We start from the raw sequence: 25,683 nt of genomic DNA, 5'->3' as shown, positions 1-25,683 counted from the left end.
TTTTGGTGATGGTCAGTGTAAAAACACAGTTTTATAGAAAACTGAATGATTTTTAACTCAAATGGGTAATTAGGAATTATGGGAATTTTAGGTATAAATATAATTTCACCTTGTAGCAGATGCTGAAAAACTGGTAATTTGTATCAGATTATTAACTTGAATCTGAATGTAAGGCATCAGTAATTTTGTATTGTTACCAAAATTTTGAAGGGTTTACATCAACAACAATAGACACTGAATTGTGATATAATTTAAGTTACTATTACAGCATTGACGTTTGCAGGCTGTACATTTATACAACATATTCAATGAATTGAATGTTTAAAATAGAACAGAAAGAACAGGTGAAAGGAATATTGTGGTGAAGTATGTACAATGTCCACCTCCTGTACGTTCTATCCATGGAGAACTCCTTAAGTGAGCTGCACAGGCGTATAAACTTACTGAGCCATGTTTTGTATTTAACTCAGAGCTTGAAGTGGGCTGGCATGCTGTACCGCCACTTCACTGTTTCTGCTTTGTGAACCAGAGTGTAGCGGCACATCGCAGTCAAGGGGACTCCCCTGTTCTCCACAATATTGCATGTATTTCCCTCACCCTATTCTTTGAAGTACATGTATGTAAGCACAATCAACACGTGAAATGTGACAGCCCCTCCTCGAGTTTATATGTATTTTATACTGCATCACAACAGAAAGAAGAAGCCAACAGATTAGAGGCTGCTGTAGAAAAGTACACAACTTGTTCAGCACATCTTTGAGTTTTGCCAAACCTTGGTGTCTCCACCTTGCTTCTGGTAGCGGCCTCTGTTTGCTACCCTGTTCCTCTGCATGATTACAGCCCCAGTGCTCAGACCAAAAAAGCACACATGGATGGCTTTGACAATAGCACAGAATTATAATTAAAAATACAGACAAATAAAAAAACAACAGTTGGCTAATTTTCTTTTTTCTATAATGTCACCAAGGGCGGCACGGTGGCGCAGTGGTAGCGCTGCTGCCTCGCAGTTCGGAGACCCGGGTTCGCTTCCCGGGTCCTCCCTGCGTGGAGTTTGCATGTTCTCCAACTTCTCCCCGTGTCTGCGTGGGTTTCCTCCGGGCACTCCGGTTTCCTCCCACACTCCAAAGACATGCAGGTTAGGTGGATTGGTGTTTCTAAATTGGCCCTAGTGTGTGCTTGGTGTGTGGGTGTGTTTGTGTGTGTCCTGCGGTGGGTTGGCGCCCTGCCCAGGATTGGTTCCTGCCTTGTGCCCTGTGTTGGCTGGGATTGGCTCCAGCAGACCCCCGTGACCCTATTCGGATTCAGCGGGTTAGAAAATGGATGGATGGATAATGTCACCAAATTTAAATTAAATCCCTCAATGCATTTATGAGATTTTGGTGTATTTAGTTTTTCTATTGGGGGTTTAACCCCTAAATATTGATATATCAATATGTTCTTTTTTTGCAGTTACCTACTGCCCTAGATGTACCATTCTGCCAAATTTCAGTTTAACTAAATGAAAAATAGTGTTTATGTTGATGAATGAGTGAACTTTGCATTATATACAGTGGTGCTTGAAAGTTTGTGAACCCTTTAGAATTTTCTATATTTCTGCTTAAATATGACCTAAAACATCATCAGATTTTCACTCAAGTCCTAAAAGTGGATAAAGAGAAACCAGTTAAACAAATGAGACAAAAATATTATATTTTATTTGTTAAGGAAAATGATCGAATATTACATATTTGTGAGTGGCAAAAGTATGTGAACCTTTGCTTTCAGTATCTGGTGTGACCCCCCTTTGCAGCAATAACTGCAACTAAACGTTTTCGGTAACTTTTGATCATTCCTGCACACCGGCTTGGAGGAATTTTAGCCCATTCCTCCGTACAGAACAGCTTCAACTCTGGGATGTTGGTGGGCTTCCTCACATTAACTGCTCGCTTCAGATCCTTCCACAACATTTCGATTGGATTAAGGTCAGGACTTTGACTTGGCCATTCCAAAACATTAACTTTATTGTTCTTTAACCATTCTTTGGTAGAACGGCTTGTGTGCTTAGGGTCGTTGTCTTGCTGCATGACCCACCTTCTCTTCAGATTCAGTTCATGGACAAATGTCCTGACATTTTCCTTTAGAATTCTCTGATATAATTCAGAATTCATTGTTCCATTAATGACGGCAAGCCGTCCTGGCCCAGATGCAGCAAAACAGGCCCAAACCATGATACTACCACCACCATGTTTCACAGATGGGATAAGGTTCTTATGCTGGAATGCAGTGTTTTCCTTTCTCCAAACATAACTCTTTTCATTAAAACCAAAAAGTTCTATTTTGGTCTCATCTGTCCACAAAACATTCTTCCAATAGCCTTCTGGTTTGTCTATGTGATCTTTAGCAAACTGCAGACGAGCAGCAATGTTTTTTTGGAGAGCAGTGGCTTTCTCCTTGCAATCCTGCCATGCACACCATTGTTGTTCAGTGTTCTCCTGATAGTGGACTCATGAACATGAACATTAGCCAATGTGAGAGAGGCCTTCAGTTGCTTAGAAGTTACCCTGGGGTCCTTTGTGACCTCGCCGACTATTACATGCCTTGTTCTTGGAGTGATCTTTGTTGGTCGACCACTCCTGGGGAGGGTAACAATGGTCTTGAATTTCCTCCATTTGCACACAGTCTGTCTGACTGTGGATTGGTGGAGTACAAACTCTTTAGAGATGGTTTTGTAACCTTTTACACCCTGATGAGCATCAACAACTCTTTTTCTGAGGTCCTCAGAAATCTCCTTTGTTCGTGCCATGATACCCTTCCACTTGTGAGGAGCCGACTTTGATAGATCCCTGTTCTTTAAATAACACAGGGTGCCCACTCACACCTGATTGTCATCCCATTGATTGAAAACACCTGACTCTAATTTCACCTTCAAACTAACCTCTAATCCTAGAGGTTCACATAATTTTGCCACTCACAAATATGTAATATTCAATCATTTTCCTCAATAAATATTTTGTATAATATTTATAATAAGTATAATATTTTGTCTCATTTGTTTAACTGGCTTCTCTTTATCTACTTTTAGGACTTGATTGAAAATCTGATGATGTTTTAGGTCATATTTATGCAGAAATACAGAAAATTCTAAAGGGTTCACAAACTTTCAAGCACAACTGTATGTAAAGAGACAGAAAAGTACAGCAGTGTGATTTTTACGTTGTTAAGACATTTGGAAATATTTATATTTTTGCTATTGCTTTAAATGTTTCACACTATTGGATTATTTTCTTATTAATTTGCCCTTTTCTGTGTAATTTGCTCCAGTATTTATTTCCTGACAATGGCAACTACTTCTGTGTTAGACCTTCTAGAGCGCTTATAAGAACAGAATTTATTAAATAAGCAGAACACATGGAAAAAAAACAGAATAAAAATCAAGATGATGATCAAAATTTTAAAAACCAAGTAAAAACACTAAATCATCCCCATGTAATATGCAGAACTTCCTAGTACATTCAAAGAAAAATTTACCAAGTTTGGTTTTGTCATTCTATATTTGTGCCAAAACAGAGAATCTGGGAAACAGCAGCTATCTCAAGTAGACTACGGGTCCAATTCAAAACAGATGCTTGGAACAAAAACCTGCAGCCAGATTTGGTCCGGGGACTAAGTCTAAGAACTGCTGCTTAAAGGTAACCAAAGCAAAAGCAAATATGGGTGGGAAGCAATTGAAAGATGTCTGCAAAAATCATGTATTCATAGTACTCGATCAGTGGGCACATTAGATCAACTTTTACAGTAAACACTTTAAAAATATTTAGGATATGTTTCTTTAGAATATACAGGGTGGCACAGGGAAATGGGGATTTTTTAATTGATATTCAATGCATGAATAAACACATTACAAAATACATTTAATGATGAAAAGTATTGTACAGAATATGCAATTAATGATGGTCATCAATATTCATTCAATATTCATTTTATGTTTTGAAGAAAACATCATGAAGGTTTTGTCAATTTCTCTGTACACAGTCTGTTGTGGAAATTCTGCACTGCTCGACGTTAACATATCAAGAGGAATGCCAGAGATTTCCTCTTCAATCCTCCCTTTTAGTTCAGTAATGGTTCCAGGATGTATGTGGTACACTTGGTTTTTTAAGATGTCCCCAGAGAAAAAAAAATCACAAACAGTGAGATCTGGTGATGTCGAAGGCCATGGAATGTCACCGTTGCGTGAAATGACGCACCTTCCAAACAATCAATGCCATCAATTGTTGGGCAGTATGCAAAGTGGCTCCACGTCGGGATTTTTTTTAAGGCTCAACCGGTTTCTTCGAATATACACACCCATGTCACATGAGCAGATAGGACACGATCATGACGTCCTAACTGGTAATGATGCCGAAATTCCCTTTGTGCAGCAGTCACACTATCACCATTCTTATAAAATGCTTTCACAGCAAATGCCTGTTACGCACCACTCCACTGTTCCATTAAAACAGATGGCAAGGGGTTCTAACTGAGGTCGCATTGGTCCCAAACAACTGCTGATGCCCCAGGGTTGCCAACATCTAGTTCCAAATTTTCCTGTTTCTCTGCGCCACCTTGTATAAACTCAACAACACTCATGAAAAAGTATGAAAAGCTTTCTTATCCCATGTTTGTATTTCTTACAGTGAATCCCAAGGTCTCTAAATGGAGCACACATAGATGATGTACAGACTCACTGATCACTGAAGAGGTAAGCATTGTGCCAGTTGTTTCACCTATATAGATTTATTTTTATTTAGTTTGAACCTTTCCAGGAGTGGCCGGCCGACCTAAATTACCCCAAGAGCGCAGAGACGACTCATCTGAGAGGTCACAAAAGACCCCAGGACAACGTCTAAAGAACTGCAGGCCTCACTTGCCTCAATTAAAGTCAGTGTTCACGACTCCACCATAAGAAAGAGACGGCCTGCATGGCAGATTTCCAAGACGCAAAACCACTGTTAAGCAAAAAGAACATTAGGGCTTGTCTCAATTTTGCTAAGAAACATCTCAATGATTGCCAAGACTTTTGGGAAAATACCTTGTGGACTGATGAGACAAAAGTTGAACTTTTTGGAAGGCAAATATCCCGTTACATCTGCCGTAAAAGGAACACAGCATTTCAGAAAAAGAACATCATACCAACAGTAAAATATGGTGGTGGTAGTGTGATGGTCTGGGGTTGTTTTGCTGCTTCAGGACCTGGAAGGCTTGCTGTGATAGATGGAACCATGAATTCTACTGTCTACCAAAAAATCCTGAAGGAGAATGTCCGGCCATCTGTTCGTCAACTCAAGCTGAAGCGATCTTGGGTGCTGCAACAGGACAATGACCCAAAACACACCAGCAAATCCACCTCTGAATGGCTGAAGAAAAACAAAATGAAGACTTTGGAGTGGCCTAGTCAAAATCCTGACCTGAATCCAATTGAGATGCTATGGCATGACCTTAAAAAGGCGGTTCATGCTAGAAAACCCTCAAATAAAGCTGAATTACAACAATTCTGCAAAGATGAGTGGGCCAAAATTCCTCCAGAGCGCTGTAAAAGACTCACTGCAAGTTATCGCAAACGCTTGATTGCAGTTATTGCTGCTAAGGGTGGGCCAACCAGTTATTAGGTTTAGGGGGCAATTACTTTTTCACACAGGGCCATGTAGGTTTGGATTTTTTTTTCTCCCTAAATAATAAAAACCATCATTTAAAACTGCATTTTGTGTTTACTTGTGTTATATTTGACTAATGGTTAAATGTGTTTGATGATCAGAAACATTTTGTGTGACAAACATGCAAAAGAATAAGAAATCAGGAAGGGGGCAAATAGTTTTTCACACCACTGTATATGTTGTATGACCGTATGTATAAATCTTCAGATGACACCAAGATAGGTGGATTGGCAGATAATCTGGAATGTGTTGAATCATTTTAGAGGAACATGGATAGCACACAGGTTTGGGTAGATTTGTGTCAGATGATATTTAATGTCAGTAAATGTAAAGTACTGTATTTCACATAGGAAGTAAAAATATTAGGTTTGAATACACAAAGGGAGGACTGAAAATCGAGAGTACACCTTATGAGACAGACCTACTAGTTGTAGTGGACTCTACCACTATCAATGTCCAGATAGTGTTCAGAAGCCATTAAGAAGGCTAACAGAATGTTAGGTTATATAGCACCCTGATATGTACAGTACAAGTCCAGGGAGGTTATGCTCAAGCTTTATAATGCTCTGGTGAGGCCTCATCTGAAGTACTGTGTGCAGTTATGGTCTCTAGGCTACTAAAAGGACATAACAGTGCTATAAAAGGTCCAGAGAAGAGCAACTAGGCTGATTCCAAGGCTACAGGGGATGAATTATAAGGAAAGATTAAAAGAGCTCAGCCTTTTCAGTTTAAGCAAAACAAGATTAAGAGGAGACATGACTGAAGTGTTTAAAATTATAAAGGGAACTAGTACAGTGGATCGAAACTGTTACTTTAAAATGAGTTCAACAAGAACAAAATGGGCACAGTTGGAAACTTGTTAACGGTCAACTTTGAACACACATTAAGAAGTTTTTCTTTACACAGAGAACCATAGATACATGGAATAAGTTAGCAAGTAGTGTGGCAGACAAGAGGTAGACAGTAGAACTTTAGGGACCTTTAAAGCTAGACAATGTTATTTTTGAGGATTTAAGTGGATAAGACTGGCGAGATTTGTTGGGGTGAAAGGCCTATTCTTGTCTACATTGTTCTAATGTGAATAAATACATCCCGTGAGGAGACTGGCACCTCATCCAGAGCTGATTCCTGCCTTGAACCAATTACTCAAGCCTCAGTGACCCTGATCTGGAATAAATGGGTTTGATAATGTTATTTTGCACAGTCTTCCAGTTATTCACTTTGATTTAACTTTAGTTTGTGAAACACTGTGAAGCTAAACTCAGTAATCAAATATGCCAATAAATAACCTTGCTGTGGACAAGAAAGCTTTGACATCTGATTTGTGTTCAAGCATTTGACTTAGGCAGGAGCCCCAGAAATTGTGGTTTAAGAAAATTAAGTTCTCTATCAAATTGACAAAATTTATAAAAATTAGAATAATCCAAAAAAACATTGTGTTTATTTGAAATGATATCAGAAGTTGAACTCATTTGAAGATGGCATAACAGTAAAAGACACATTCAGTAAAACAGGCCAACACAAATACAAAATGGCGTTCAGTGTGTTAAACAGCGTGAACTGGGGGTTTGCTGGATTATAGTTTTGAGATCAGCTTGGTCTTTACCATCCAGACCCCTGTTCAGACTCCATTTTTGGTAAGCATAAAGTTTTATTATCCTTGTTTTCTGCCATTTGATTTTTTGAAGGGGGACTAAATGCTCTGGACTGCTAAATGAACATTCCTTTTTTTCCTCTTAATTATATATTTGACTCTTTTGATTACTAATTTTTTTATATCTGATTTTGACTTCTTCCCTGCACTGGATGCTGTCTGATTAGGCTCTGGTGAGTTCAGTAGATCATAATTTGATCATAAATGGATGAATGGAAAGCATCATTTGTTAAAAAAATTAAATGTTTCTAATTTGTAGTCCTGAATGTGACTCTAATGCAAAGTTATGATCTGCTGGAATTTTTACATCAAGTTTAAATGACTTTTAGTAATCTACTACATGTAATATTTGCTATTTAAAAAGACATTTTAATAAGTTGCCTGTGCAATGTCAATTTAATAAATTATTTTCAATTATGTGATATAATGCATAAAAAATTCAGAATGTTACATATGAATAATTATATTGCATAAGCAGCGTAAGCAGCACTCAAAGGATAATGTAACAAAATATTTTTGTTCAAGCCAGCTTGGTCCTTAGAGGGAATGTTGCACTCTATGACTCCCTAGCCTGCTCAACAAGAGGTTGCCAGTTGTCTTAACAGAATATCCATCCATCCATTATCCAACCCGCTATATCCTAACTATAGGGTCATGGGGGTCTGCTGGAGCCAATCCCAGCCAACACAGGGCGCAAGGCAGGAAACAAACCCTGGGTAGGGTGCCAGCCCACTGCAGCTTAACAGAATATTTGTTGAATATTCTGGACAAATAGCAAATGTATGCAAACAGAAAAATTCTGTCTAGGAGTACTTCAAGTAACACGAGGAAGCATAGATTCAATGGCATGATGGTCTGGTCTGTGGAGCTCAATTAAATGGAAAGCACCTGATGAATTAAAGAAAAAAAAACACATAAACTGCTTTAATAAAGAAGTGTATAAAGAGGGTGAGGACTGTGACATTTAGATGACAAGTTTTGTTGGCCAACAAGTTTTACCTTTGCTGCTTGGTCACATCAGTCAACTGACAATGAAAGTGGATGAAGTGAGATGCCACAGCTCTTTATTAAATGTCTATCAGGTTGTGTGAATTACCTTGCTGCATAAGCTGCTGTGTAGTAACTGTGTCCAAAGTTTAATGTTTAAAAATGTGTATAAGAAAAACATCAAAAGTGGCTTATCATGCTATAGCAAATGCAAACTTTGCTATGTGCAAAATACAAATGTTTTCTTTTTTTGCCAAATCCATCCTGAGTTAAATGGGAAAGGCCATTTGCAGCTCTGAATGTGCTACTTTCTGTATTGTATTTTATATTTTTAAGTGGTCTTGAAGCTGCGAGCCTATGCTGGTATTGAGCTGAGAAAGAACACAGAGGGAAACAAATGGGTTCTCAGTCTACACAGTGCTTAAATAACATTGGCATGAAGTTTTTCATGTGGACTTCTTCACTGGGCACCTAGGAGGACTTTCTAATTAACAAAGTGTCCAGAAAATATCCATGAACGTAGCCACTGCTTTAATGAACTTACAACCATTTGTCATCTTGAGGAGTTGAATGCGTCTACTTTTGACATTTATTTCTGTTGTCTATTTTAATTATATTTATTGGTCTGTGCCTGCTGTTGTACCATGTACATCCACACAGGGGGCGCAGTGGTAGTGCTGCCTGCTTTTCAGTAAGGAGATTGTAGGTTCACTTCCCGGGTCCTCCCTGCGTGGACAGCACTTTGACTAGTGAGAAAAGTACTACATAAATGTAAAGAATTATTATTATTATTTATAGTAATGTCACTTCGTTAATGTCCCTGTCCCACTGTGACTAGCAACTAAAGCATTTAATTGTAATGCAAGGTATAATGACATTAAATGAACTGAATTAAGCTGAGCATATGGACTCAGGAAGGAAGGAATCAAAAGGAAGGGCATACCAGTCTGCTATTTAACTGGCATCACGAGGAGGTAACAATGCTTAATGGGCTACCCCGTGTACTCATTGCACTCTATATTAAGTATACAAATGTAACATTCAGCTAATTTATAATCCAAAAAGTATGCTCACTTCCTTCCCTTGATATTGTAGGAAACATACGAGAAAAAATATGCAAACTGAAACAGATGAAATTCTACCACCACCTTGGGGAATGAGATTAAGCAGATTATTCCAACCCTTAAAATATGGGAGATGAGTCCCTCGGTAAAAAGTGCATACAGTTTGTGAGCTGAGATAGTAGAATACAAAAGTGCTTTTTTCATCATTAAATATTTAAGGTCCACCTTCATCATACACTTGATTGAATCTTTTATTTGCTGACTCTGGATGAAATAACAGAATGTGGTTTATCAGAAAGGTATAAAGTACATGTATTATGGAAATAGCTCATCATAAGGAATCTCACAAAATGCCTAATTCTATCATAAAACTATGTGAAATTATTATGAAATAAAAATTCTTCATGCCCACTCTTCTATAAAAGAAAAAAAACTTAAGGATCTACAACTGATATTATGAAATTACTGATTTTAAAGTAGAAAGTCTAATAAAGTCCTTTTACTGTTCACATGTTGGATCTTAAAACACACAAAGACACACACACAGAATATACAGTAGTAGATTTAGAAAGTATTTAGACCCCTTCACTTTTTTCACATTTTGCTATTTTGCAGCCTTGTGCTAAAATATTTAAAATTATTTTTCCCCACCTTAAGCAACACTCACTACCCCAGAATGACGATTTTTCCAAATTTATTAAAAATGAAAAACTGAACTATTACATTGACCCACATATACTTTCTGAATCCACTTTGCTTGCTAAATTTTAAGAGTACATTTCATATGAACAAGACCTAAGGACTGACAAATACTGTAGTAAAATTTACATATATATCTATACTAATAAAAGGCAAAGCCCTCACTCACTCACTCACTGACTCACTCACTCACTGACTCATCACTAATTCTCCAACTTCCCGTGTGGGTGGAAGGCTGAAATTTGGCAGGTTCATTCCTTACAGCTTCCTTACAAAAGTTGGGCAGGTTTTATATCAAAATTCTACGCGTAATGGTCATAACTGGAAGCAGTTTTTCTCCATTTACTGTAATGGAGATGAGCTTCAACGCCGTGGGGGCGGAGATTCGTGTGACATCATCACGCCTCCCACGTAATCATGCAGTACATAGAAAACCAGAAAGACCTCAAAAAAGCGCTCAAGAAAACATGCATTATATAATTGAGAAGGCAGCAAACAATAAGAAGCGAAGCGAGTGACATATACAACCATATTCATGAGTTCTGCTACTCGAAACAAAGCACGATGTAAACCTACACTTTAAATTAAGTTCATAGACAGGCTGCGCTGGCGCTTGTAATTTAGTGCCTGCCCATATAAGGCCGTCCGTCAGCGGCAATCCAATAGCAAACTGCCACGGGTAAATATTCACGGGTGAAGGACTGTGCTTATGGAGAGGAAGATGAGATGGTCAGGGTGGTGTTTGACGCAAACTCAGCGAAACTGCGAGAGAAAGTTTTAAGTGCCAGGACTAAGGTAACATTAAATACAGCCACGGACATAGCACGAGATGGCACCAGCACAGCTGGGAACCTTCGATGCATGTACACCGAGTGGCTCACGTGAACTGACGAGTGCACAGATAAAAGGCAACAGTTCCAAAGAGCGCTGAACAAAACCGAATTACACAATTGAAAAGGCAGCAAAAATATGAAGCGCCTGATAAGCATATTCATAAATCCAGCTACTGCGGAAACAAAGCACACGGTGGAAAAAGTCAATGTCCCGCTAAAGGAAGACAGTGTAAAAACCCGTGCATGCAGTGTATCAGGTCTCAGATAAAGAAGAAGACGAGCTGTTTATTGATGCAGTAAGAAACGAATCGATGAATGAAACCTGTCATCTTTACAACGATTGACAAACACGGAATGTAACTTGAACACAACACATCCTACAAATACGAACCTGATTGAAAGAAATAATGATAATCAAATCCTTGATGACAGCAACACTCAGTAACACTCACAAAACAAATACTGTATATTGACAGTCATGTTACGTTATTTTTAAAATGTTCCCTTTTCTTTTCTACCTTTTTAACACACTACTTCTCCGCATATGGTATACTGTATATATATATATGTATATATATATATATATCCCGCTCTACATACTCGAATAATGGATACTTTATTCGCCATCAATGATTGTTTTGGTAAAGCCATACTCAGTGTATTCATTAGATGAACGGTAAAAAAGTAAGAGCGAGGGGATGATGACTCATTGAGGCATGCAGGCTGTAGGGCGGCTCAACTCTATCTGAATTGCGCGATCACATTTGAAAAACATATCTTTTCAAGTTCTATTTAGTCCATATGTGTCAAACTCAAGGGTCAGGGCCACATCCGACCCCCGCGTAATTATATCCGCCCGAGATCATTTTATATACTGTATTATTGTTATTAAAGCCCGGCTATATGAAGCGCTGGTAATACAATAAACTACAGATCCCATAATGCAGTGCTTCAGCTGCCTTGCATCAGGGTAACCTGAATGCAATTCAGAAGATACAGAAAACAGCATAATTAAATAAGAATCTGACACTTCAGCGGACGCTTTAACCCGTGCACAATCACAAAGTGATTTCAAGTGAAGCTGCTTTTATGGGAGACACAAATGCACCAGTTCACCTTGCCCCACTTTCCCTGTTGCCAAGTACTGTTAAACCAAGTCGTCACTACGGTGTTCCCAAACGCACTTTGCTGATAAACTGAGCGCACTGCGCACTGAGTTTGCACGGCGCTTTGGTGACTTTGATGAACAAAAAAAGTCCGTCTACATGCGGCTCGAACCTTGTGCATGTTTGGTAGCACATATCTGTGTGAGAAGCTCTTCTCAGTGATAAAGACTAACAAAACAGCACACAGGAGTCGCCTCACTGATGAGCACCTGCAATCCATCCTGAGAATCTCCACAACACAGAACCTCACACCAAACAGAAACGAACTTGTGGCCAAAAAGATGCCAGGCGTCCAGCTCTAAAATGACATATGAGCAAAGACAACTGAATGATTTGATTTGTTATTGCACGTAAGAGCGGAGTCAACGCTTTAACAAACAGCGTATTGCACTGATACGAAATAGCTGTGTGTGTATATACTGTATGTAGATATGTATGTATATGTATATATATGTTTATATATGTGTGTGTGTATATATATGTATATATATATATATATATATATGTATTTGTGTGTATATATGTGTGTGTATGTATGTATATGTGTGTGTGTGTGAATATATATATATATGACAACACTCATCACTCACAACAGTGACAAAACAATTACATTGACAATCAGGTTACGTTATTTTCAAAATGTTTCCTTTTCTTTTCATTGCTTCTTTAACACACTACTTCTCCGCTGCGAAGCGCGGGTATTTTGCTAGTATATATATATATAGGTAAAAATCACATAAGAGAAAATAACTTAGCTTTCTTTACTGACGATTTACACGGCATTGCAGACGGGAAGCCATAATAACAAGACAATACCAAGGTGGGATCTTGGTCTATACAGTCTGTCATTTTTTCGTTGCTGCGCTGGAATGGTTTTTTGGGACGAATGACGATATCACCCATCTGTCCGTCCATTGGCTTCGAAGTGTTTGGCTGCTGTCCAAGTATTTATACTGTCTTCTCCACGTGTAGGGCCTTACTTAGGTTTCCACACAAGGAAAGGAAAGAATTCAATTTCATCTCTAACATACAGGAATATTACAATGCCTATTTTCGCAGTTGTCCCCTTTACTCTCCAAATGCTAGCAGTTTCTAAATGCTGACAGCCCCTGTGTGCTAACTTTGGCCTGCACATGTGAGTGAATTTATAAAATAATTTCTTGTACAGAGCACAGTGACATTAAACTTACATTCTTGTTACAGAAGTCAGGAGAAAAAGGAGATTTTGAGTAGGGAGTCAGGATACAATAAGCAGGAGTGTTTGCAATATAGAAAATGACACAACATGAGTGGCAGGAGATAATTATTGGTAGGGAAAGCTTTCTTTTATTGTTTTGGAGATGTGCTCTGTAATCCAGATAATGGAGTATAAGACAGGGCACTATTTGATACGCAACGAACACTCCAAGTAAAACGTAAAACATTCCACTACCTCTGAGTTGTATTTGCTTATTATGTTGGTCATTACAATATTACATAAATTAATTAATTTTGTTAATACCATATTATATTTTGTCAATATCGTTTTTTTTTAAATAAATAAGACTATTTGATAAACTAATCTATTTGTATCATTTTTAAAGTAGCTGTTCTGTTATCCATCTTTTTTCTTATTCTTCATGGCCTCGGTCCCGAGGCCCTACTTAACACTAGAATCCCTGAAGCATATGAAAAAAGTCGTGTGTCGTGTGTCAATCAGCAACTGCATCAGGCAGCCTGCTATTCCATCCCCCACCAACGCAGCTGAAGTTTTCCCACCTCAAGTCTCTTTATCTGGGTGTGAGGTGTCTGAAATTGTATAGGGTAAATAATATATCATTATTTGGAATACATACATTTCATGTGTGTTCTGTGTCTACAACGATCTGGGTAAATGTTGAATGACAGGAAATGCAAGGCAAGAAATGTTGAACGCATAACTAAAACAGAAACGTTTTTCATGTTATAGTAATAATGACAAAATGCTGACGTGAAGTGTATAATGTATGAAGACTTTAGTCCAAATATGAAATAAACACCTTTACAAAAGGTATAACAAAACAAGTGTGCTTTTATTCAAGACTATAACCAATGAAGAAGAAATTATTCAATTCAAATCATTCAATTTTGTTGCTGTCAACACCCGGTGTAAAGTTTTGCTACCTGTAAAAGATATCGCTGAAGGGATATAAGCAGACACACAAATGCTGGTGAATCATGTCTTCTTGGTATCTTGTCACTTGAATTTTTTGTTATTCTGTTTTATTCTTGAATAAAAGCACATTTGTTTCATTACATGTTTATTTTACATTCCAGTAACCACTTGAATGACATCAAATCTGTTTCTGCTTGTCTCGTGGATGCACACACATCCATGTGCATGAAAATGTCACTATTTCGAAATGCTATGTCATTTTGAACATGAGTTATCATTTGAACATGGTGTTTTTTTTTTTTGATCTTGCCCAATTTCCACGTTATTGTGCATAGTACTGAGAATGCAGACAGATTTCTATTTAGGCACATACACTGTCAGCATGGCACTGCCAGATCTAAACACTAGTGTAAAGAGTAGCTCGTGAACTGAAGTGACTTCAGCTGCAGGTGGAAGACCCACTTTATTTATGGTGCCAAGCAGAGTTGTGTGCATCAATCTATTAGTCATTGAAAGAGACATGAAGAAGTGGTCTGTTGTTACGTTTTCTGCCTTTGTTCACAAATGGCTCCTTAAGCTTTATGACCTCAGTCTTGGAATGTCTTTCTCCCGTGGGATGACTGGGATGTTTTCCTAAATAAGGATCTCCCAATCTGCCGCAATCCAAAACTTTATGCCAAATTTGTCAGGCTTGGTTGAGACTTATTGCAAGAAAGGACAACGGACCTTGGTTGGAAATACTTGCCCATCAACAGTAATGTTGCCCTGGGTTGTAACTCAAAACACAGTTCTCAATAAAACATTGTCAGATGTCAGGGACTGTAGCAAATCTGTCATTTTTCAACACGTTTTGCATGGGTGTCTTTGTTGTCAAAGCGCAAATGCCGCATGATAGTCTGATAGTGGACATGGGGCATCATGTCTCTGATTGCTAGTACAACAAATCGATCTGACCAGGTATCAACCACAGCACCAACTGTGGCCATTGTTGCTCTTGGGAAAAGAATGGAGATAAACGCCATCAACTCAGAGAGGGAGAGGTAAGTTCATTGTATTTCATTTTTACTCATTTATGGCAACAAAGAAATCAAATGATTTCTTTTTCTTTGGTTATATTCTTGAATAAAAGTGCATTTGTTTCATTATACCTTTTGTGAAATTGTTTATTTGATATTTGGACTTCAGTATTCACAAATTATACACTTCATGTCAGAATTCTGTCATTATTACTATAACATGAAAAAAGTTCCTGTTTTAGTTATGTGCTCAACATTTCTTCTGTGTGCATCCACGAGACAGGCAGAAACAAATTGGATGTCATTCAAGTGGTTACTGGAATGTAAAATAAACGTATAATGAAACAAATGTCTTTTTATTCAAGAATGAAACAGAATAACAAAAAATTCAAGTGACAACAAGATACCAAGAAGACATGATTCACCAGCATTTGTGTGTCTGCTTATATCCCTTCAGCGATTTCTTTTATAGGTAGCAAAACTTTACACCCGGTGTTACAGACTCAAATGAAATGTATGTTTTTATTATATTATAGTAATAATAATAGCAGCTCACTACAAAACAAGGAAAGCCCAGACTTAAAAACCCACAACCTCTTTATTACAACGCAGCAGGTCTTACCTCTGCACCAGCCAAGCAGACTTGTCAACTTTCTGTCGATTGACATTTGGGCTTGGGTTTTTACTCTTTGACAGCAACAAAATTGAATGATTTGAATTGAATGATTTCTTCTTCATTGGTTATAGTCTTGAATAAAGGCACAATTGTTTCATTATTCATTTTGTAAAAGTGTTTATTTCATATTTGGACTAAAGTCTTCATACATTATACACTTCACGTTAGCATTTTGTCATTATTACTATAACATGAAAAAAGTTTCTCTTTTAGTTATGTGTTCAACATTTCTTGCCTTGCATTTCCTGTCATTTAACATTTACCCAGATCGTTCTAGACACAGAGCACACATTAAATGTATGTATTCCAAATAATGATATATATATCCTATACAATTCCAGACACCTCACACCCAGATAAAGAGACTTGAGGTGGGAAAACTTCAGCTGCGTTGGTGGGGGATGGAATAGCAGGCTGCCTGATGCAGTTGCTGATTGACACATTTGCAAAACAAAGACGCTGATGAAGAAGTGCAAAGGAATTTAAGGTGACCCAGCATTACAACGTTTTTCATAATCTTCAGGGATTCTAGTGTTAATGGGGTTTCTGTCTCACCAGGAAATGCTTCAGACAACATCTACTAAAGACGGGAAGTACACCCTAGTGAGAGATAAAAGAAGTTTCCTGCCTCATATGGACAAGCCAAAGGTGGATGAAGCTTGCATGGAGGAGTGCAACAGACAGTGATCAGTGAACGACAGAGAGAGAAAGGAAGACAAAGATTTTGTTTATTGTGCCTAACTGTACTTGTGGCTGTGGTGATGGGAAATGCTTGCTTGAGAGAGTTTCCACAATAAAAGACACTTTGTGCCTTTTAACTTTCATCTGTGCCTGTTTGATTTGGGTGTTTGGGGAGCTGAAATGGCCACTGGTGTCCACAATATATATATATATATATTGTCACGCACGCACGAGTAGGAGACCGCGGACGGATCTTAACGCACTTGGGAAGACATTCACCGGCAGGGTATGGCGGGGTACTAACCATTCTCCTTTGCTTTCTTACAGAAGAAAAGACGCTCCGACACCATAAGCCTCAGTTTCCCGCAGCACGTTACTTCCACCCTTCCTCCTCCATTGTTCCTGACGTCATCGATCCCATCTTCCCCCACGGTTCCTTCCCAGCATTCCTCCACTTCTGGCTCCTCTTCATAAAATGGCCGCTGACGCCATCATTCAGTGTCGCGCATATGAACAATTTGTGCTTATATTTTGACCTTATTTTGTTTATTGAATTGTGGATATTTCTACAGTATATGGGGCCGGAAACCCCAAACCTTCATGCTGTCTGCTTTTGAATCTTTTACAATATATATATCAAAGACAGGTAATAGACAGGTATTTTTGTGTCTTAACCTCTCTTTACTGTCTTCTATCTACATTTATACTTCTCATCCTTAAAAGCGACTCTCAGCATGCCTCCTTCACCTTTCCTCCTCCTTGTCTTACACTTGCACTTCTTCTTTCAGTCACATTACCAACTACAAACTGACCAATCAGATTGCTCAGATGAACTGGATACACACACAGAGACCTTAGAATTTTATCATATACTATATATATATATGATATGTGTGGGGAAAAGTAAAAAACAGCTTGAATAAGGACAGAAGATAAGCAGGCCTTGGAATGATAGAGAACTGAAAGTAAGACATAGAAGAATAATCAAGAAATAAAAGATCCATAAAGGGTAATGCAAAATGTAATAAATCTACACTGTGCTTTATCCCCCTTGTGGCCTGTTTATTTCCTGCTTAGCCTTCTATTTTGCATTGTGATCTTGCAAGCAGGGTTTTGTTTTTAACAGACAATTTTGATATCATTATTAATGCAAGAGAATTCCCGAGATCAAACTGAAGGCTGCTGTTGAGAAACAGACATTTACTTCAGCTGGCTCAGCCTGTTATTACTATAAATCTCCAGTAGGACAAAACAGTATTGAAGATCTTCTTCTTTCGGCTGTTTCCGTTAGGGGTTGCCACAGCGGATCATCTTCTCTGATCAAGAGTAGGGACATAGTGGATTCTCTGTAATGTTGTTAAACAGTACAAGAAAAAGATCTCTTTTACTATAAAAATTAAAAAGCTGTTTTTTGTACGGTATGTTTATAGTCACCATGGGGATAGGATGAATTGTTCTATAAAGATGACGATATGCGCATACAAATCTGGTCCCAAGTATATGACCCCTATACAGTATAAAGCTGAATTCGTTTTGGAAGTTATGTGAATCTAAACAGTTAATCTGCCCAGGAGAAATTTAGTAAGTAAGTTTACTACTATATGTATACACAAAGGCTACTGAATAGAGCAGCAAAGCCTTTACATGCAACAATGCTGAGCGCGATCAAAGAACGTGTTAACCATTTTAAAAGTTAGAGGTCAACTGTGCAGTTTTTTGTTTTCTTTAATGGTCACAACTTCAAACTAAGAAAAAAATGACCAATCCTATACATTCTGACAAAACTTTTGATAAAAGGATATTATTTCTCAGACTCATAGCCACTTAAAATCTATTTATATTGTAAAAAAAAGATAATTTATAATTGTCAACATTTCAACTGCATTAAGTCAGCAATGCAAATTTTTGACACAGATGTTTTCAGGTCTCCATCTAAAACCTAAACACCACTTTTTTTAACTTGTTATTTATTTAATGAACACATTTTTCAAACACATTCACCTGAGAAAACTGAAAGGTTCCTGACAAGGATGCTTTTAACTAAGCTCTCAGTATCCAAGAAAAGTGTGAGCACCATTACTGACACCTTCAAGAATCGTGATTTTTATAGACAGATATATCTGGTGAGTACCAAACATATGAGAAAGATGTACTTATAGGAATACTTGTACACTCTGTTTGCCTTTTTACAGTATTTAGCATTGAAAATGCAGTACAGTATTGTGACATTTTTGAAAATGGCATACAGTATTAAAATTTGACCTGTTAATGTTACAGTGCTTGCAACTGAAATAAATCATTCCAGTAAACTCTAATAACAAAGGCTAACGATACTTACCGCTCGTGTTAAAACAGCCACAAAGCAGGCATTGGCAATCTCAGATGGATCCATCTTGAAAAAAAGATTGCGGGGGCTGTTTAGATCAGAGGCACAGGACAGAGGGAGTGATGGTGGGCTGATCCTGCAGGGGTTTGGGAAGATACAAATTAATCCTTCATATAACATCTTTAACCAATGAAAAATGTTGTTTAATCCTAACAGACGTATGATTTTTTTTTCTACAATATATTATTAATTAGAATATCTAAAAAACAGTAGAAAAACATTAACTTATTAATTCACAAGCCCACTTAATCCAATTTACAGTTAAGGAAGCCTTTCTAGGCAGTACCAGGCAACAGAAAGGAAGCAGTGCTGGACAAGAAGTCAGTCCATTACAGAACGCAGGGGAAAAAAGCACCATTGTACCATTTTACAATATAAACTAAAAGCTTAACTTATAACTTTTTATAATGACTTAAAGGGTGATGTAGACAGTAGGAAACCCCTGTGCTCAATTAAAAAATGTTGGCACTCATTGTACTCAATTAAAACATATTATAAAAAAGTGGAGGTTGGATAATTGTGAGCTTTTAACTTTTAATATGTGGTCAAACATTTTTGCAAATTGACTTTGCTGTTCCCAACACTTCTTCCTATTCTTGACAGTCACAATAACTATAGATACATAGAACTTAATTTGTCTCAAAGGGGAAATTTAGTTTTTTTTAGAAATATTAGAACAAGCAAATAAACCTCTTGTTAAAAGATACAAGAATAACAAAAAAGATGTTTTAAAACGTCTGACTTGATGATAACAGAGCAGTCCCAGTGAGACGTTATGCAGGCGTACTGCTGTTGCTGTAAAGGAGCCCCAGTAACATTTCTTGACACACTTCTGCTGAATAATTTGTTGGCTGCAAGTGTCAGTGTGTCAGAGAGAGGATGTGCAGTATTGTTCATAATGTCACTCAGTTTTGTTTTCATTCTCTCCACCACTACCACCTCCAGCAGGTCAAAAATGTGTAGTGGGGCCGCTTAGGGGGTTTTTGTTTCTATGTAAGTATGTCCTGTTGAGTGTTTATTAAATGTGAATGACAACATTGGGTGCACCGATTTCTGTTTGCAAATTGGGGTCTTTAACAGGTTTGCACTGATGCGGAGGGGCTTGTGGAATTTGTAGTTTGTGGTTTGTATGCACTGTACCAATAAAACTGGAAGAGAAGGATGTGGAGGGACTTTTGGAGTGGTTCATTTTCTAATCAACATCATCTGTGGCAGCTCCTAAACATTTTCAGTTACTGGATATTCGTAGCAGAGAAGGATGATGCTCGGATGGCGGTGGGTTCTTTTCCTCCCAACCCAGTCATTCGATGCTCTTGGATAAGAGGCGTGCCTCCAAAGAGTATTCTTCTGGACTCCGGTGATAGAACAGAATTTCACTATCCATATTCCAGGAAGCAGTTTATTGAATAGGAGCGTCCCACACTTCTTTCCATCATTTAACCCTAGTTTCCATTTCCAGAATCACCCCCATCATATACAGTGAGGATTCTTTTTTTTCCAGGACTATAATCATCGTCGTGTGGGGGGTGTTTAGTATGTTTTGTATTTTTAGATAGTTATTCTAGCTAATAAGGATAATTTTATATATTTGTGTGTTTGGTGTATTTAATCTTAAGGGTTTTTTTCCTGGGTGTTAATATTTGTGTGGCAGGATGGAAATTCAGTAGGGTGTAGGTGTTGGTGTGATTTTATCCGCCCCTCATTTTAAAAGCATTGTGACTTCCTTGCTGCGCAAAACTGGTAACACACTCTGCACAAGCCATAAGCTGGCGGGTGTGCTACAAATGCATCCTGTAACTAAGTCTGTCTTCTTAATTAGCGTGTTGATTTGGTGGGCTTCTGTTACTGCCTAGAACATAACAGTGTAGAGATTCACACTGGACATCACTGAATTGTGTCTCTGAATACATTAATGGAGTGCAATCTCCTTAATAAACAAAAAGCTGCCCTGCCCTTTGTTATATAGCTCCTCTGGGTTATGAGACCAGTCTAGTCAGTGATTGATGTGGACCCCCAAGTACTGCAGCAGTGCACCACATCCACATCCACTTACTGAACAGTGACTGGACATCGAAACTGTTTGGTGCGATGAAAGTCAATAATCAGTTCCTTGGTTTTGCTGAAGTTGAATTACAGACAATTCTTTCTACATGAAGTTTTCCACCTGTCTTTTCTTATCTTTTTGTCTTTTCTCTGTCTCTTAATTAGATATATTAACCATACAAAAGATGTGAACACATATTATAAGGTGCATTTGTAGGATTACCTGACTTGCAAGCAATCAAATTACTTTCTCTGGTACTTTGTTCAAGTTCTGGAAACTTTAAATTTTACTTTTATTGGATATTACGTCTGTCAGTACAATGTTTTAGATCATAAAGCAATGTCTGCGTAAGGCGATGCTTCATACAGACTTTAATTTTCTTTCAAAAATACAACCAGACACCAAAGACATCAGTGACTGTCTTCCTTATTTTTCAAAGGTTTACAATGTCAGAAATGCAAATATCAAAATCCAAATTGTTGTACAGGGAAGATTTAGGGTTTATTTATGAAAGCTCCACCAAACATTTCTGTATGAGATACACTGATGAGGAAACAGAGAGCAGTCTTGTGGAAGAAGAGAACTCATTGAACATGCATCATTCAGTTTGACTCTTTTTATCCTGCTAGCAAAATAACTGCGCTTCGCAGCGGAGAAGTAGTGTGTTAAAGAAGTAATGAAAAAGAGAAGGAAACATTTTAAAAATAACGTAACATGATTGTCAATGTAATTGTTTTGTCGCTGTTATGAGTGTTGTTGTCATATATATATGACAATATATATACACACACACATACATATCTACATATATACACACACACACATATACATATATATATACATATATATATCTATATCTCTATCTATCTATCTATATTATATATATATCTATCTATCTATCTATATATATATATCTATATCTCTATATATCTATCTATTGTGGCATCCTGCCGGGGATGGAGCCCGGCCGGGATGCCCAGGAGGACCGGAGGAGGGCTTGTGCCTCCTCCAGACCGCGAGGGGGTGACCGCACTGGTTATGTTGGGGGCCACGGGTAGAGGGCTTGGAAACCCAGCCCTTTAGGAACCCGTGGCCACCGCCAGGCGGCGCCCCGGTGCCTGTAGAAGTCTGGAGCCCAGCACTTCCGCCACACCAGGAAGTGCTGGGGGGAAGAAGACAGGGGACACCCAGAGGGCTTCCGGGTTAGCAGCCGGCACTTCCGCCACACTGGGGTGTGTCTTCGGAGGAATGCCGGGAAGCAGCTAGTGCCCATCCGGGTTCCTATTTAAGGGGCCGCCTCCCTTCAGTCGAGAGCAGAAGTCGGGTGGAAGTGGACAGAGCTGGAGAGAGGACTGGAGGCGACCAAGAGAGAGGCACGAAGGACTGTGTGGCCTGGACATTGGGGGAATGGTGCTGGAGGCACTGGGAAGTGCACTGAAGTAAAACTTGTAAATATTGTATAATAAACGTGTGTTGGGTGAACTTAAGATGTCCGTCTGTGTGTGTCCGGGCCAGCTTCCACACTATCTATATCTATATATATATCTATATCTATATATCTATCTATCTATATAATCTATATATCTATATCTATATCTTTATCTATCTATCTATATATATTGTGAACCCGGCCCGGACACAGACAGGCGGACATGTTGTTAAAACACCACCACACGTTTATTTCCAGTTATATTTACAAATACTGATCACAAAGACCCCAGTCCATTGGTCACTCAGACCCCAGTCACATGCACAATTACCCCAATCACACACAGTCCTGGCCACAATGCCTTTTCTTCGGGCCGCCTCCACAGCTCCTCTGAGCTTTGTCCTTCTGCCTCCCGACTCCAGCCTCGAATGATGGGAGACAGCCCCTTTTATAGAGTCCCCAGGAAGGCGACCCCCACGTGATCCAGGGTGGGCACAGACCCACATCCGGTCCCTCATGGCGTCCCGGCCGGGTCATGGCCCCTGGCATCCCTGACAATATATATATATTTGCCAGAATCCATCGAGGAAGAAAAATTAAAAACATTATTTGTACAAAATCTTAATTTATCTATCCATTCCTAAATAATTAAATGGCCAGGCTATTTCGTATCAGTGCAATACGCTGCTTGTTAAAACGGATGACTCCTGCTCTTACGTGCACTTAGTGCTGCGTGGGTATTATGAACTATCGTATCTGTTCAAGTTCTATTTAAATTTTAAATATAAGTAATTTTTATTTAGTCGACAGAAATATGTTTAGTAGGAATGTAAGTTAAATTTAGTCATTATTGCATAAATTTTTCTTCACCTTAGAAATGTAAAGACTAAATTCCATTCCTACCAAAGATATTTCTGGCGACTAAATAGAACCTACTTATATCCAAATTCGAGCTATTGAGCTGTCGCCTGCCTGCCTGAATAAGTCACCCTCGCTTCGTTCTTACTTTTTTACCGTTCATTTAATTATGGCTAGTCGCGGAAAAATTATAAAATGGAAGGAGGATTACACTGAGTATGGCTTTACCAAAACAATTATTGATGGCGAATAAAGTATCCACTATTCATAAAGCTTCAATTGGTGATCTGTTTATCTGCGTTAACCTCATATTTTTTCATACTTCTTCTCAAACCAAGGGGGTGTGAGGGTAAAATGAACCGGGAAGCGCTGATATATATATATTGAACTAGCAAAATACCCGCGCTTCACAGTGGCGAAGTACTGCCTTAAAGTTTTTATCAAGAAGAAAATTAAACCAAACTGAGGGAAAATATAACAGTAATTATTTGTTAAGGATCTTTTTGTATACCACATTGTCAGTTCGGCCCCCCTGTTGTAATATGACCAAGCTGTGCACTGAGCTTACTCTTGAGCATTCAATGTAATGAAAAGTAATCTTGTCTCAAATCTCACAGCTTGGATTGCCGCTGTCATAATCGGTTTGAGTTTCATGGTTTGTTTCAATTACGACAGTATTTGCAAGACTTGTGTTGAAGTGACATTCAGCATCTGTCAAGCGTTGTAAGCATACATCCGGTTTCATCGATAACTTCACATCCAGCTTTTGAGAGTTTAAACATTCATAAACATCAAAGTATCCACTACTGAAATCGTCACCTGTGAATCTAAGATGTTTAAGAGGCATTGGCGGTTGTTGAAAGGTGTAAAATATTTGGCCATTTCGGTACACTTGAAAGCGACAACCGAACAATTCAGCGGCAGCCATCAACTCACATGCAGAACCATAGGTGAAGGGCTTAAGCATTTGACTCTTATAGTGCTCCTGTGTAGTATAATTATCTCCTGTACCGTCATCAGTCCACACCTTGAACCTGTCCCAGTCATTCAATACATAAGACACAATGTTCCTCCGGATATCAAGAATGAGCCTGATATGGCCGTGCAATATGTAACAAAGAGAATAGAAAAGGCAGGTGCCATCTCCGAGCATGGAAACCACTCGGTAAGTGACAGTTCTTTGATTGATGGTGATCACCTAAATAGACATGTTAATGGGGGTACGGTTGGAACGATAAAGGAAATGGGTACCTGAACAATGTAAAGTAAGTCTAAAATACCTACACAATAACTATAATCGTAATAAACGAACAATACAACAGCGGAGAAGCCGTGGATTAAATAAAAAGGCTGTAGTTATCAGCAGGGAGACGTGAATCCCGTGGCAAAGCAAGGAAGCGAATGTAGAGACCGGAACGACGGCTGGCCTTATATAGGCAGGCAGCCATCAACGTGGGAGGTGTTGGGATGGGGGACCCCACATCGCCTCACCCGGTGACCGAGCTGCAGGCTATGGACATATATATGTACGTAAGTAGGATTCAGTTAGCGTTGGGAACCCGCGTACCAAATTTCTTAAAGATGGTCCCATAAGTAACAAATTCCGTTGGAAAATTCAATATGGCGGCTGACAGTGGCGTCATACCACCGAAATAAGTACGTACATAGGTTTTGGTTAGTGCAGGGAAGCCGCCTACCAAATTTCATGAAGATGGGGCAATAAATAAAAAAGTTCAACATGGTGGACGTTATCGACCGTTATGACCGTTACGCGTAGAATTTTGAAATTAAACCTCCTTAACTGTTGTAAGTAAGCTGTAAGGAATGAGCATGCCAAATTTCAGCCTTCTACCTACACGGGAAGTTGTAGAATTATCGACATCACAAAGTTCAATATGGCGGCCAACAGTGGCGTCATACCACCGAAATAAGTACGTACATCGGTTTTGGTTAGTGCAGTGAAGCCGCCTACCAAATTTCGTGAAGATGGGATCAGCCTTCTACCTACACGGGAAGTTGGAGAATTAGTGACGTTGTAAAGTCCAATATGGCGGCTGACAGTGGTGTCATACCACCAAAATAAGTACTTATATCGGTTTCGGTTAGCGCAGGGAAGCCGCCTACCAAATTTCATGAAGATGGGGCCATAAATAAGAAAGTTCAACATGGCAGATGTTGTCGACCGTTATGACCATTACGTAGAATTTCGAAATGAAACCTGCTTAAATTTTGTAAGTAAGCTGTAAGGAATAAGCCTGCCAAATTTCAGCCTTCTACCTACACGGGAAGTTGGAGAATTAGTGATGAGTGAGTGAGTGAGTGAGTGAGTGAGTGAGTGAGGGCTTTGCCTTTTATTAGTATAGATACATTAAAAAAATCTGGGA

At 38.7% G+C, this 25,683-nt stretch overlaps 1 protein-coding gene across 4 annotated transcripts in view; it reads right to left on the bottom strand.

Annotated features, from left to right (window-relative positions):
* The window catches only part of LOC120527669 (putative methyltransferase NSUN7), a 252,158-nt gene that overhangs the window by 34,634 nt on the left and 191,841 nt on the right, over positions 1–25,683 (bottom strand). For all 4 annotated transcript variants that reach the window (XM_039751333.1, XM_039751330.1, XM_039751332.1 and 1 more), the window contains one exon: positions 18,921–19,044. In XM_039751333.1, the coding sequence (XP_039607267.1) occupies positions 18,921–19,044 (124 nt within the window). The remainder of the gene's footprint in view (positions 1–18,920; positions 19,045–25,683) is intronic.

This window comes from Polypterus senegalus, chromosome 4 (assembly GCF_016835505.1).
Source record: "Polypterus senegalus isolate Bchr_013 chromosome 4, ASM1683550v1, whole genome shotgun sequence".
Taxonomy (NCBI): Eukaryota; Metazoa; Chordata; class Cladistia; order Polypteriformes; family Polypteridae; genus Polypterus; species Polypterus senegalus.
Note: the sequence above shows the minus strand (reverse complement) of the source record. Positions and strands in the feature narration are given on the sequence as shown.